This window comes from Peromyscus eremicus, chromosome 19 (assembly GCF_949786415.1).
Source record: "Peromyscus eremicus chromosome 19, PerEre_H2_v1, whole genome shotgun sequence".
Taxonomy (NCBI): Eukaryota; Metazoa; Chordata; class Mammalia; order Rodentia; family Cricetidae; genus Peromyscus; species Peromyscus eremicus.
The window spans coordinates 65,576,522-65,589,223 of NC_081435.1; the positions used below are offsets into that span (position 1 = coordinate 65,576,522).

Sequence of the window (12,702 nt, forward strand, 5' to 3'; positions counted from 1 at the left end):
ATTCACTTACATGTCTGATGTGCAAAACAAGTATGTTCAGTTTGGCATTGAATTTGTGCAACTACTGCCCTTCTTCCTTCCTTCTTTCTAGGTTATTTTATTTTATTTTTTATTTTTCGAGACAGGGTTTCTCTGTGTAGTTTTGATGCCTGTCCGGGATCTCGCTCTGTAGCCCAGGCTGGCCTCGAACTCAGAGATCCGCCTGCCTCTGCCTCCCGAGTGCCGGGATTAAAGGTGTGTGCCACCACCGCTGTCTTTCTTTCATGACACCTACCAGAGGCACTTGGACATTTGACCAGGTGATGTTGGGTGTGGCGGTTGCAGGCTGCAGCAGCGTCGTGGGGAAGAAGAGGTTGTAGTGGCCCGTGGCTGCCAGGTACAGGGTCACGGCAATGTTGAAGGGCAGGGTGAAGACGGGGAGGTCCCACTTGCTGAAGACGGTGCTCAGGGCGCTGGAAAGGACAGGACTGGTGGAAGAAATATGAGAGACCTGTCAGATGTCGCTGGCCTTGGAACTAGACCACACTGCGGCAGAGAACCCTGGTTTACCCAGAGAAAAGCAGCTTCCTGTCTGCCTTTCCTTGGGTTTCTTTCTTGAGCGGGACATAGAGACTGGGGAAGGCTCACATTCAACCTCAGAAGGAGGACTTTAGGAGATCCTTGGGATTTCCTCAGAGTCACAGAACTCCATCCCTTAGGCAAGAGGAGTGAGGGAGGGTCAGGAGAAGAAAGGGAGGGAATTACAGCCATTAATGTATTTTGAGTGGCCAAGGGCTCTGACTTCATGGGCAGACTACCCTTCATTTTCTGGAAATGAGGGAGAAGTCTGGCACGTGGAGGTCTCTGCTTCATGGCTGGACTTCAGTCTACCCTGTGAGGTTGTCTCAGTCTGGTCAGCAGTCTAAGGGATGGAGAAAATCTTGTGGGAGCAGGAGGGATGACATTTCCAGACACTGACAGGACCCTGTGCAGCTCTTAGCCAGCGGTTTCTTGCTGTGTACGCAGCCAGGGCAGGACCAGAAGCCCTTTGAGATCTCAGGGAAAGGACAGCAGCTGATGAGGCACCTCAGGCAGATGATCTGGCATGACACTCCCGGTTCGTTAGCAACCACCTCTAGTGGGTGCTCCCGACACTCAAAGCTAAATGATAAATACTTTAAAACGGGGGTAAAAATGGTGGTCAAAGGGCTGGGTTAAAAAAGATGTTGACTGGGATGGGGAGACGACGTGGCGGGTAAAGTGCTTGCTGCTCAAACATTAGGACCTGAGTTCAATTCCCAGCACCCGTGTCAAAAGCTGGGCCTGGCAGCATGTGTCTACAACCCCAGTGCTGTGGGTGGAGACAGGTAAAACTCTGGATCTTGCTGGCCGGCTAGCCTCACCAAAACAGTGGCCACGTTCAGTGAGAGACCTTTTCTCAGAAAATGAGGTGGAGAGTAACAGAGAAGGATACCTGAAGTCAGCCTCTGGCTTCCACGCTGGACATACAGGCACACAAACCTGAATGCATGTGTGTATAGACACACACACACACACACACACACACACACACACACACACACACACACACACAGGAATTTTAGAAGCAAACTTACCAAGTCATGGACATAACGATGACGGGGAGCAACAGCCACCAGTAATAGTTGCCCTTGTCCGAGAACACGGCCATCAGGAGCCCCACAAGCACCCCGTTGTAGCCATGGAGTCCTGCCGCAATGGCTGACCTGGGGACACAAGGATGAGTTGGTGGAGCAGGAGCCTCTCTGTGATTTTAACTGAGTCACAGCTTTCTAACTTGGGGCCTGACAACCCATCCTCAACGAAGCTACCCTTGGGGGAGTAGGGAGCAAAGATAACCTATCTACCCTTTTCTGTCAAAGAAGAGTAGCGTCTAGTTAGTAGTGTCACTGTTTTGAGGAGTTTGGGCTAGAGGGTGGGAAGGAGACGATGGTCCTCCTAGGGAGTGGTCTCCTGGCCTTATGCTGGAACGCTAGGCCTTGGGGACTTACTTATCCTGGCTCAGGATGAGGGCAGTCAAGGTGGACACGATCGTGCCCAAGCAACCCGAGATGGCCCACCAGGGATTCTGCACGAAGAGGCCAAGGGCGATGAGGATGCCACTGAGAGGGTTGTTCACGAACATCACCTGGGACATGCCTCGGAGCACCCAGTCAAGGAACTGGAACACTGGAGATTTGTCTGAAATGATGGGGGTGGGGGGGAGTCAGCAGATGCTCAGAGCAGCTCAGGCCTGGGCTAGGTCACAGGTGGCAGTGGGGGGTGGGGGTCTTCAGGGGACCAGCATGTATTTTTTATCAGTCTGAGGGGAGTCTAAACAAAGAACGCAGGGGTGCATTTGAATGCCCAGAGCACTTGCCAGCCATTGCTAGCCAATGCAGTCTCTACTAATCTCTAGGGGATCAGGTACCTACTTTGAGCTTGATTATGCTTCCTGTGAGAGTGGCATAAAATTTCCAGAAAATTCTCTTGGCATAGAGAGGGTATAAAACTCGTGAGCAGAGAACCCTCTGCCCTAGTAGACACAGTTCCCTAAGCCGCCCAAACACAGATCTGTCTAGAATGCTGGATTCAGAATCCCAGTGCTTGTCTGTGATATTTAGTTGGTATATGTGGGTCAGCAGAACTTTTCTGTCGAGTAACAAGACCTCACACAACTACCCAATATCCTTACAGAACAGTTGCAAATATGGGTGTTTATATCCCAAGAGACCCTCTGCTTTAATGGTAGAAGAGGCCCCCTAAAAGAGATCTCCAGCTGGTCCGCAGAGAAGCCCCACAGCATGTTTCCAGGGGGTGAGTAAGACAGGCGCTTTGGGGGCTGTCAGTGGCTGATGTCACAGACCATACCTTTCAGTCCCTCTCCACACTCCTTCATCTCTCCTGTGATGTAGCTCAAGGCTTTGCTGAGTCTCTTCCCCCCAGCGGCCATAGAGCTCCGAATCCAGGAAGTCCTGGCCGTGCTGGCTTCCGCCTTTATCTCAGAGCTTTCCTCCATGGTGTCCAGATCCTGCCCGGGGGCCAGAAATAGGTAAGAATCTTCTACAGTTTTGAGATTTTCACACCAGGTGACACTTGAAGTCACTTGGAGGACCAAACTAAGATTTTCACTTGAGATTTTGTTAAACTGCTGTTTAACCACCTCTTTCTAGATTGTTTTGTTGGACACATCATCTTATTTGATAATGTTCAACCTCGGTGAGGTAGGATGAGGTGGTCTCTCACCCTTGTTCTGTGGATGAGGACTTGGGCATGCAGAAGTTCATGTTGCGAGGGTCAAAGTGATATGGGAGAATGAAGATTTAGACACACACGTCTTGATTTTCTTAAAAATCACTGTCTTACATACTTTCTAAAAGAAATTATTTCCCTACTTAGCATTTTAGTTTTTGAATTTTAAACACAAAGGTATGAGATTAAACACATAAAGATTCTTAGAAAAACCTTAGCACAATCTTATTTCCTAATGCAAACTGAGGATAAATAATGCAATGAAAAGGTATGATAGCTCACAAAGCAAACTGTGAAAAATAGACATTTTTTACCCACGTGGCTACATTTCTGAAAACACAACTCAAGAGACGTTTGCCTAAATCAGAGCATTCTTGACAGACTGCAACTCTCCACCCTGCTGTGGGCTTCAGGGTGCTGTCTCTGGTCTGGGGTCGCCATACTCACAAAAAGTTCCACTGTGGGCTTCCGATATGGGTAGGGAAGTGGCTCTTTGGTTTGTCTGTCCTGGTGGTCACCTTTTCCAAACACTGGAATTGGAAAGAGAGACCCATCAGTTCAGACACCTGTATTTTGGCCCTTTGAAAGTAATTTCTCCAAAGACTTGGGTTAGACCATTTGGCATCTTCTACTCCACGGAGAAGCATAAAACCACGGACTCTTATGTGCTGGGGACGGCATATAAGATGGCTGACGTGCTGCCAGCAGAGATTGGAGAAAAGGGGACCCAAGATTGTGGACCGTCAACCCTCCATGTGTTCCCTTCCGGATCTTCTGCTCAGCATGCCTCTAGAGGGCCAAGGCAGAAATGTCTATGTGTTCCAAGGTCATGCTTTATGGCAAGCACATGTCACGCCCTCCTCCATATAAATATTTCTTGTAATACGTCTTTTTCTTCTATATGATCTTCATGTTCTGTGTTCTTAGACCAATGGTGATTTCTGTGATGCAGGAAAGGAGTGAAGTAAATTTCACAGGAAATTATACAGAGATGATCACCCAGGCTGGGGTTAAGGCAGTTATGTAGTTCATAGAAAAGAACCTGCAGCCTGGAGAAGCTTTTTAGGCTTGGATAAACTGTACCAAATGTGTGGTCAACTATAGCATATAGATGATGTGTATCAACACACTGGACTTAAATTGGCCACAATGAATAATTCAGTTTCTGAGGATATTCCAAGGACATTGTGTAAAACTTGAGACCCTAAGGGGTATTGGCTGAAGACTGTGGATGGAGTAACATATAGATGGGATGACAAACTAAAAGTGTGGGAACCTAGAATAGGAGAATAGTGGCCTCCACCAAGAAAGGGAGATGACAACTTTAACTCAGATATTTTTGATTCCTCCTGAAGGAGTGCGGAGATAATGTGACAATTGATGGGGTGATTGCTACAAGCTTTATTGGGTTCCTAGATTGAAAAGAGCTGCCAAGAAAGCTGAGCTTCCTTTCACACAAGCTCTATAAATTAGATTAGGTCTTCCTTGGAATTGTTGGATATAGAAGGACAGAAGTTGCTGACCTGCAGGGACAGATTTCTTGTCTGAGGTCATTGTAGCCCACGAGTCATGGGGCTTAGTGTTTGCAGAGGGCTGAGGAGGAACTTAGGCAGCTACAGGGGTCTTGAGGTCTGAGCAGACTGTGTGAGTAGGAAATGACTCTCTGGTACATTGACCACTGTTCTTATTTTTACCTTTTTTGCAAAATCTCATGTTGCTGGCCTTTGGATCAAGTGCTCAAAAGATTGTATAATCATTAATAATAAAAATAGATTATGCTTGCTTTGGTGTTAAGTCTGGGATAGTTCCTGTGTTTAGTAAAAGATGATGAAGAATATATTGGTGATTTTCTAAGAATAATTTTTGGAATCATGAGAACATTTTGTATTGGGCGATTTCCTCTTTTCTTTCTGTTCCCCCTTTTCTTATGATAATTAAAGACTGAGGTTACCAGGGCAAAAGCAGACGCTAAGAGAAGCCAGGGAAAAAAAAGAAACTTAGCAACTGCAGAAGCCCAAAGTGACCTGTTAGCTTGCATGAACATTGTCTCTGAGTCGTTATTGTGCCTTCCAGGTATCCCATCCTTCAGGCCCCCGAAACTGCTGAGGCTGGTCCCTGGCACTTATGGATAAGACTCCTTCTTTTCTTTTGTTGGTCAGGCCCATTGGGGCGTCTCTCTTTGGGGAAAACTCCACATCATCATGAAAACAGGACATGAAGGGATGTAGGAGGTTCCGAGACCCCAGTGGCCCCTAATCAAGATGCCTCTACTCAGCTTGACCTCTGTATTGGCCTCCTGGGGGGACAGTGGCTTCTCTGTGACCTCTGTATCACACAGAGACTTGTAGGTATACGAAAAGGGACTGGAAGTGGAGTGGACAGTGGCAGATGCACAGAATAAGTTCCAGTTGACCGCTTCACCACAAGTGGGACATGTGTATCTCACATCACCCCCCCAGGCTTGGGGACCATTAGGAAGAAAGGGCAGGAAGGTTGTAAAAGCCAGAGGTTGGGGAGAATTGGGGCAAAATGGGGCCTTCTGGACATGGCAGGACTGTTACACTCATAAACTAACAGCAGCTGCGGTTGCTTGCCCAAGACCAAGCCCATCAACGTTCGAGCACATATGGGTATGGACCCCTGCCCCTAAATGAGGAGCTATGGACAGTTGAGGGTTTCTGGGAGCAAGAGAGTCAGTTTTCTATAAGAGTATAGCCAGGCCCTGGTAAGTCAACCACACTCCAGTGGCTGGCCCCATACCCAGGAGTATGTGGGCAGCACACATTGGACCTGATGGGTTATATAAAGGAAAAGAAAAGAGGACATGAAGTTGGTGGATATAGTGTGGAAAGGGGACACGGGTGGGAAGTGAGTAGTTAGGACGCGGAGTAGTGGGGGAGAGGTGATCAAAATACATTATGAAATTCTCACAGAAGAAAACATTTTAAATATTCATTCATTTGATGTGTGAACGCTTTGCTTGCAAATATATGTGTGCACCACGTATGTGCATGGTGCCCATAAGGCCTGAAGAGGATATTGGATCCGTGGGGACCGTAGTTCCAGGTGGCTCTGAGCCACTGTGTGTGGGGGGAATCAAACCTGGGTCCTCTGCAAGTGGCTCTTGTTCACTGAGCCACCTCTCCAGTCCCAACATAAATATGTTTTGATAGAAAGGAGCTGGGATGTTGGAGTCCTTTGCCTGTTCCTCATAAAGTCATGGGCAACCTGAGTTTGAACTTGGCAATGATTCTCCTCAGGCAGATGATTTGAAAGTTATTTCCTTCCCCCTTCCTGTTTTTTGATTACAGTATTTATTTTTATTTTTGAGATGAGGTCTCACTATGTAGCCTGGCTTGTCTGGAACTCACAGAAATCATCTACTTCTGCCTCCCAAGTGCTGGGATTAGAGGTGAGTGCCACCATGCCTGGCTATGATGATATCTATTTTTAACCTAATGGTGGTCACACATTTACTCTGTGTCTAGCCAATAACCTCACACCATGCTTGGGCAAGAAACACTAATTAAACCCAGAAAATAAGGAAAATTCTTTAATGATTTTGTCTTTGAATTTTAGCATGATATTCCTGTAGTCACTTTAAGTAGGTTTTGAGATGCCCGTGTGTCCTTGTAATTCTACAGAGTTCTCGTCATGTGACTCTAAGCACCTTCCATTATTAGGCTGGCTCGTTTTTAAGGATGACCCTTTTCAGTGAAGTCCCCTTGGGAAAGATCAGGCCCTTTGAAGTTTGGACTTGGTACTCTGGTGCCCTCCTGTGGTCAAGTGTGAGAACGGCAGGCACCCTGTCCCCGCTTGTGAAGAAGCAGGGACCACGAACACCAGTGTAGGAAACAGAGAAAATGTACCTGAACTTGAGGCTTGCATGTGCGGCCTCCCCTATGAGCCACCCTCTGAACCTCTTGCGTCTGTCTGGAGCAGCCTGCCAGGCTTCAGTGATTCCCACAGACTTCCCCATCCCAGGCCTCTTTGCACGGGGATGCACTCCCCTGTGCCCCCATGTACAGGGACCCCTCTCAAAGACCTGCACGGCTCTCTCTCTACTTGCAGGATTCCCCATAACCACGCTAAGTCCCTTGCTCTAACTTGGCTGACTTTAGGTATAAATGGATGAAATTGGACAAATTACAGAAAGACAGTCAGGCACTGAGATGGCTTCTGGGAGCTTGTGACACCAGGGGGCACCAAGGCAGGGGTCTACCTATTGCAGTGCCCAAGTATAACCAGCTGGTGTAACCAAGGCTCTTCGGCTTCCCCTGGGGCGCTGTGGTGGGGTCAGAGCGCACTCTTTCCTGTTTAGAGGCTTCTCTGTCCCTCCGCTGACGAGGCCTGTCTCTCCAGGATCATCGCGATTTGCTAGAACCTGACCTCAGTTTATAGGTTCAAATTTCCGGTATCCTCCTTCACTCAGCTCTGGCCTCCTCCTGGGGTCCCCTTCTGGCCTGTGGAGGACCCCTCTCCACAACTCTCATCTACGTTGGCTCTCTCACCCTGGTCACTGTCATGGTGGGAACGTTTCATTAGCCTTCTGAAGCGGTAGACTTTGGATTCTTTGTTTTGAGAGGGTTTCCATACATAGCCCACCTGGCTATCCTCCTGCCTTAGCCTCTGGAGTGCTGAGATCAGAGGCTATGACTATGACTATGTGTGGCATGACCAGTGTTTTAGGAATTGGTGGCACATTTGAATCTCTTGAAGAGCTCTAAAAGATCAGGTTGCTGGCCCAGACTGTATTCCTGATAGGTTAAATTTGAATCTTTGGGAAAGGGGTTGCAGGTAATTCCAGAGCCAAATTGAGACCTTGGTCAAAGCCCATCACACTTGTTCTGGATTATTTCCCCATCGGGCAACGCGTGTTCAGAAACGGGGAAACCTGTGGCTTTGGTCTGTGGTCATCTATTTAAAGGACCCCTGTGTAGTGGGTACTGCCACTGTGTAGATATTACTGTTGCCTGCTTTGAGATAGGAAGCTGGAGCCTGAGTGGGAGGTAGAGAACGTACACACCTTTGCTCCTCCTCCGGATGGATGACCACTCGATGTGGAACACGCTTCTCCGCCTTGGGAGCACAGTCTCGGGGCCCTCCTCTGCCTTCCACTGGCCTGCTCCGTGTGACTGCTCTCCACTGCCACCTAGCGGGGGGCAAGAAGAGACAAGTCAGTAAGCCACCTGGTCTGCAGCTGCAAGAGCCAAGCTGTGCAGCCAAGCAGAAGACCCAGAAGCTAGAGAACAGTGGGTGATGCTCCTTGATGCTGGAGGAATATTTGTATGCCACTCACTAACCTGAGCTATTTTCATACATACAAAGAGGATGCATCTGTTTAATAAACTAAGGCAACATATGAAAAGGACAGTTTTTCTTAAGATGCTCAATTTTAGAAGCTAAACAACCGGAGGAATGGATGTAGATGTGGATAGAGGTTTTGGGGGTGGGAAGCTGGGGAATGCCTAGTGAGACTGAGGCTGAGCTCATCTCCACCAGGCAGAGTCCACGATGACCTGGATTCTTGTGTTTAGTAACTCAGATTCTGTACTGGGGCAGAGTCGGGAAAGTGGGTCAGGGCCACCTATTACTGTGTCTAATAGAGTTGATGGCCCGATCACAACAAAGCAAAAGCAGGAAGGACCCCTCTCACATAGGTGATACTGAAGGAGCAGCCTGTGGTCCACAGCCCTCAGCCGGGCCAGCCAAGAGCTGAGAGAGAGAGATGGAAAGGGGCGCTCCAGCGAAGCTGGAAAGTGAAACAACCAACTTCCAAAGGCTTGGAAACACTCAGAGCAAAAGTGAGTGTGAATTACTCTCAGCACCTAGGAGGCGTTTTCAGAATGCTCTGAGTAGATTCCGGGAACATCAAGAGCATCAAGACCACAGGTGTCTGCTGCTGTAGAAATGAGATGCACCATCCGTGTAGTAGAAAGAAGGAATGGAAACACTGGCTGGGATGCAGAAGTCATTACTTTCTGCCCGGCATTTTGCAAATCGTGTGTAACCTCATTGACACTTTCCTTAATTGCAGGATGTAATTCTTCCAGAAAGAAATAGACAGCCCCTGGAGGGCCGACCTTCTCAACCCGACCTGTAAATGATGACAGACATCTCGGAGTCTAATCTCCCATTTCTTTCCTATACTCTAACAGAATCAGATAACACTTATGAAACACTCTGGAAGAAATTGTAGCTGTCCACACACCAGACGCGTCCTCAGGGAGGGCACTTCCCACTGATGGCACTGGACTCCTCTGCTCCAGGCAGGATGGTCCCCTCTCCTCGGGGAACAGCTACAATTTCCCGCCTGCTTGCACAGACTCTTACCAAGCTGGGCCTTAAGCAGAGTCCTTGACTGGTGAGACACTTGATTTCCTCCAACACTGCCACCATCTATCACACATCTGGTAGATGGATGGTAGGTGCTCAGAATGTTGTTAAATAAATTAATGAGGGATGATCATCCTATGCATTTTAATTTCTGAATGACAGAGCAAAGAACAAATGGCTATACTAACCAGGGCACGGAACATTTGTGGGTGTGTTTATGTGTATATGTATTCATGTGTATGTGCATGTGTGTGTGTGAGTGCACATGCATCTGTGTGTAGAGACCAGAGGTTTACATTGGGTGTCTTCTTCATTACTGAGGTGCTATGGTGTAGTGAACAGAGACCAGGCCCAGGGGCTCTGATCGCCATGTCCCTGTTTGCGTAGAGGTTCAGGAGCATGCTCCATCAGCACAGCTGCAAACGTTCTGGGGCATGTGGCTGGGAACGGTGCCTTTGGTGACACCTGTGTGGCACTGCCAGCAGCTGAGTAACTCCTGGGTGTGCAGCCTGGGATAGGAACTGTTGCTCTTCCCTCCCCTAACCAGCTTTATTAAACATCCCAATGCACGCAGCTTCATTCAAGGGCTGTTTGGATCATCCTAGGGACACGGTCCATGTCCTCAAGGGTGGCTACCACCTCATGTTGTAGAAGGCAAAACTTCACTGACAGAGTTCTCATACCTCTAGAGATACCTAATGCAGAGAAACGTCCACCATTAAAACGGTCAGTGGGAACAAAGATTTTGTAGAAGAGCTTGCCTATGAAATAAAACTTTCAGCTTATTGAAATTTCTTTGAGGGAGCCAACCCCCCAAAAAACTCAAATCAAGTTTGATATTTTTTCAAAGAGGAAAATTCATCTCGTGTGTCTTTTTAAAAATCAGCCCACCATGGCCCATGCCTGTAAAATCAGCTCACGGTGGCCATGCCTGTTTATGCCTCCACAAGCTGCCTCCCTCGGGTTTGAAGCAGTTTTACTTTCTCCTGGAGTTGGATTGATGCTGCCAATTGATGCTCACAATGTCCACCATGAGGAGCGCCTGAGCGTCCACCATCGTGAACCACTTGTCCTCCCCAGCTCCCTGGCTCTCACGCTGTTTTTCACAGCCAGTACACTCCAGGCAGTATCCTAGGTACAGTGCCAGAATGACTGGTTCTGAGGCATCATATCACAAACAACTTGGGGTTGTCCATTACTGGTTACCCTTTGGTTACCATCTGGTCAGATGTCTCCTTATGCTGAGCTTTGTGCTATGACTTTTCATTGCCAGAGATGATTCTCTCTCTCTTTCTCTCTCTCTTTCTCTGTGTTTGTGTGTGTGTGTGTGTGTGTGTGTGTGTGTGTGTGTGTGTGTGTATGCGTTTGTGTGTGAGCTGGGCAGGGGGAGGCTTCTGAGTGCTACATGAGATGACTTTTTTCTTTTCTTTTTAAAATGATTTCTCTGTATACTGAGTGTCTGCTACCTGTGTGTGTATGTGTGTGTGTGTGTGTGTCATGGAGGTCAGAGGAGGGCGTTAGATACCCTGGAACTGGAGTTACGGGCAGTTGAGAGTCACCTCATGTGAGTGCTGGGAACCAAACTCAGGTCCTCTGGGAGAGCAGGAAGTGCTCTTAATGTTGTCCCATCTCTCCACCTCCTTCTTACCTTACAACTTTTATTACACTGGCTTATGCAAGGTCATTTTTAGGCAGATAACATATTTTTGAACATATTCTCTTCCTCATACACTCCTACCTACCCTATTCCTTCTTACTACCACCTTCCATGACCCCCCTTTCTTCTAGATGGTTTCTTTTCTATTTTCACATCATCTATACATATATGATTCTTGTGGATTTATAAAGTCTAGGAATAAAGGAGAGAGAATATGTTACATTTGTCTTTCTGAAACAGATGAAATTTTCTTAACATGATTATATGTAGTTGCATCTATTTTTCTATAAACAACATAATTTTATTCTTCATTATGACTATAAATATATACATACATACATATACATGTATTGATATATATCTCTCTCTATATATCCATATATCTCACATTTTCTTTATCCATTCCTCTGCTGATAGATACTTACAACATACCTATTGTGAACAGTGCTGTAACAATGATGTGTGGGCATCACTGTAATATGGTGACTTGGAGTCATCGGGTAAATAGTCAGGGTGGTATAAGTGGTGGCTCTTTTTTTCCTTTGAAGCTGTGTAAACTAAAGTTAATGTTTTCAAAAATCATTCTATACACTATTGAGGCCTTGAATATTAGAACTGGAAAAGAAAAATTAAAAATTTGAGATTCTTTAGTTGGATCCTCTCATTTTACCGAGTGGGAATTTCAGCTTGGAGGAATGGAGTGACTTGCCTGTGGCCAAACTCTTTGCAGAGGCAAGAGTAGACACTGGCTCTGCTTTGTGTTTTGTGTTTAAGATATGTTTCCTGAATCCTTGTGTCCTATAGGGGTTTTATTTTTGCTCTATCAGCTCCACTGTGCTTCCAAATGCCAGGGTCAACTAACAGTATTCTAAAATCCAATATTCGTTTAGCGATTTCTTCCCTTTTCTCAAGAAAACACCTTCCTAAATCTTCCCAATACTGCTGGACTGGGCAATGGTCTGAAAGGCAGATGGATGAGGAGGATTTGGTTCATGAGGACACTTTATTATTTGGGATGTCAGCTTCTTAACACATTACCGATGGTCCATTTTTTTTTTTTTTATAAATGTAGGGTATGATTCTTTGTAACCATAAGATAAGTACTCTATTAATAGTTGATGCTTCAAACCGCTCTTTCCCCTCATACAGCTCATTAGTTGGCCAATGGATCCACCTAAATTTTGATTTTTTTTGGTGCCTTTGTCTCACCCCATAGGGAAGATATTAATATGTAGAAATGAATTGATATTTCATTTAAACTCATGAAATCTTATGAGAATCTTGTAAATGAGATTAGAGAGTCAAAAGGCAACTATAACTTAAGTAATTCTCACCTCATTTCCCTTCAAAATGACATTGCACTCTCTTCCTGTCCTGTCTACACCCTCAGAACTGTGGGTTAGCAATGCTGGTCTTTCTGAGATTGATCTGTCTTCTTCTAATCCGTTCTGTATTCCAAC

General features: G+C 46.6%; 1 protein-coding gene across 1 annotated transcript in view; it reads right to left on the minus strand.

Annotated features, from left to right (window-relative positions):
- Positions 1–12,702, minus strand: part of Slc14a2 (solute carrier family 14 member 2) — a 64,298-nt gene that overhangs the window by 9,900 nt on the left and 41,696 nt on the right. The window contains exons 10-15 of the mRNA XM_059246187.1: positions 8,276–8,401; positions 3,697–3,779; positions 2,869–3,028; positions 2,010–2,199; positions 1,596–1,724; positions 275–467 (exon numbers count right to left, since the gene is read on the minus strand). Of these exons, the coding sequence (XP_059102170.1) occupies positions 275–467; positions 1,596–1,724; positions 2,010–2,199; positions 2,869–3,028; positions 3,697–3,779; positions 8,276–8,401 (881 nt within the window). The remainder of the gene's footprint in view (positions 1–274; positions 468–1,595; positions 1,725–2,009; positions 2,200–2,868; positions 3,029–3,696; positions 3,780–8,275; positions 8,402–12,702) is intronic.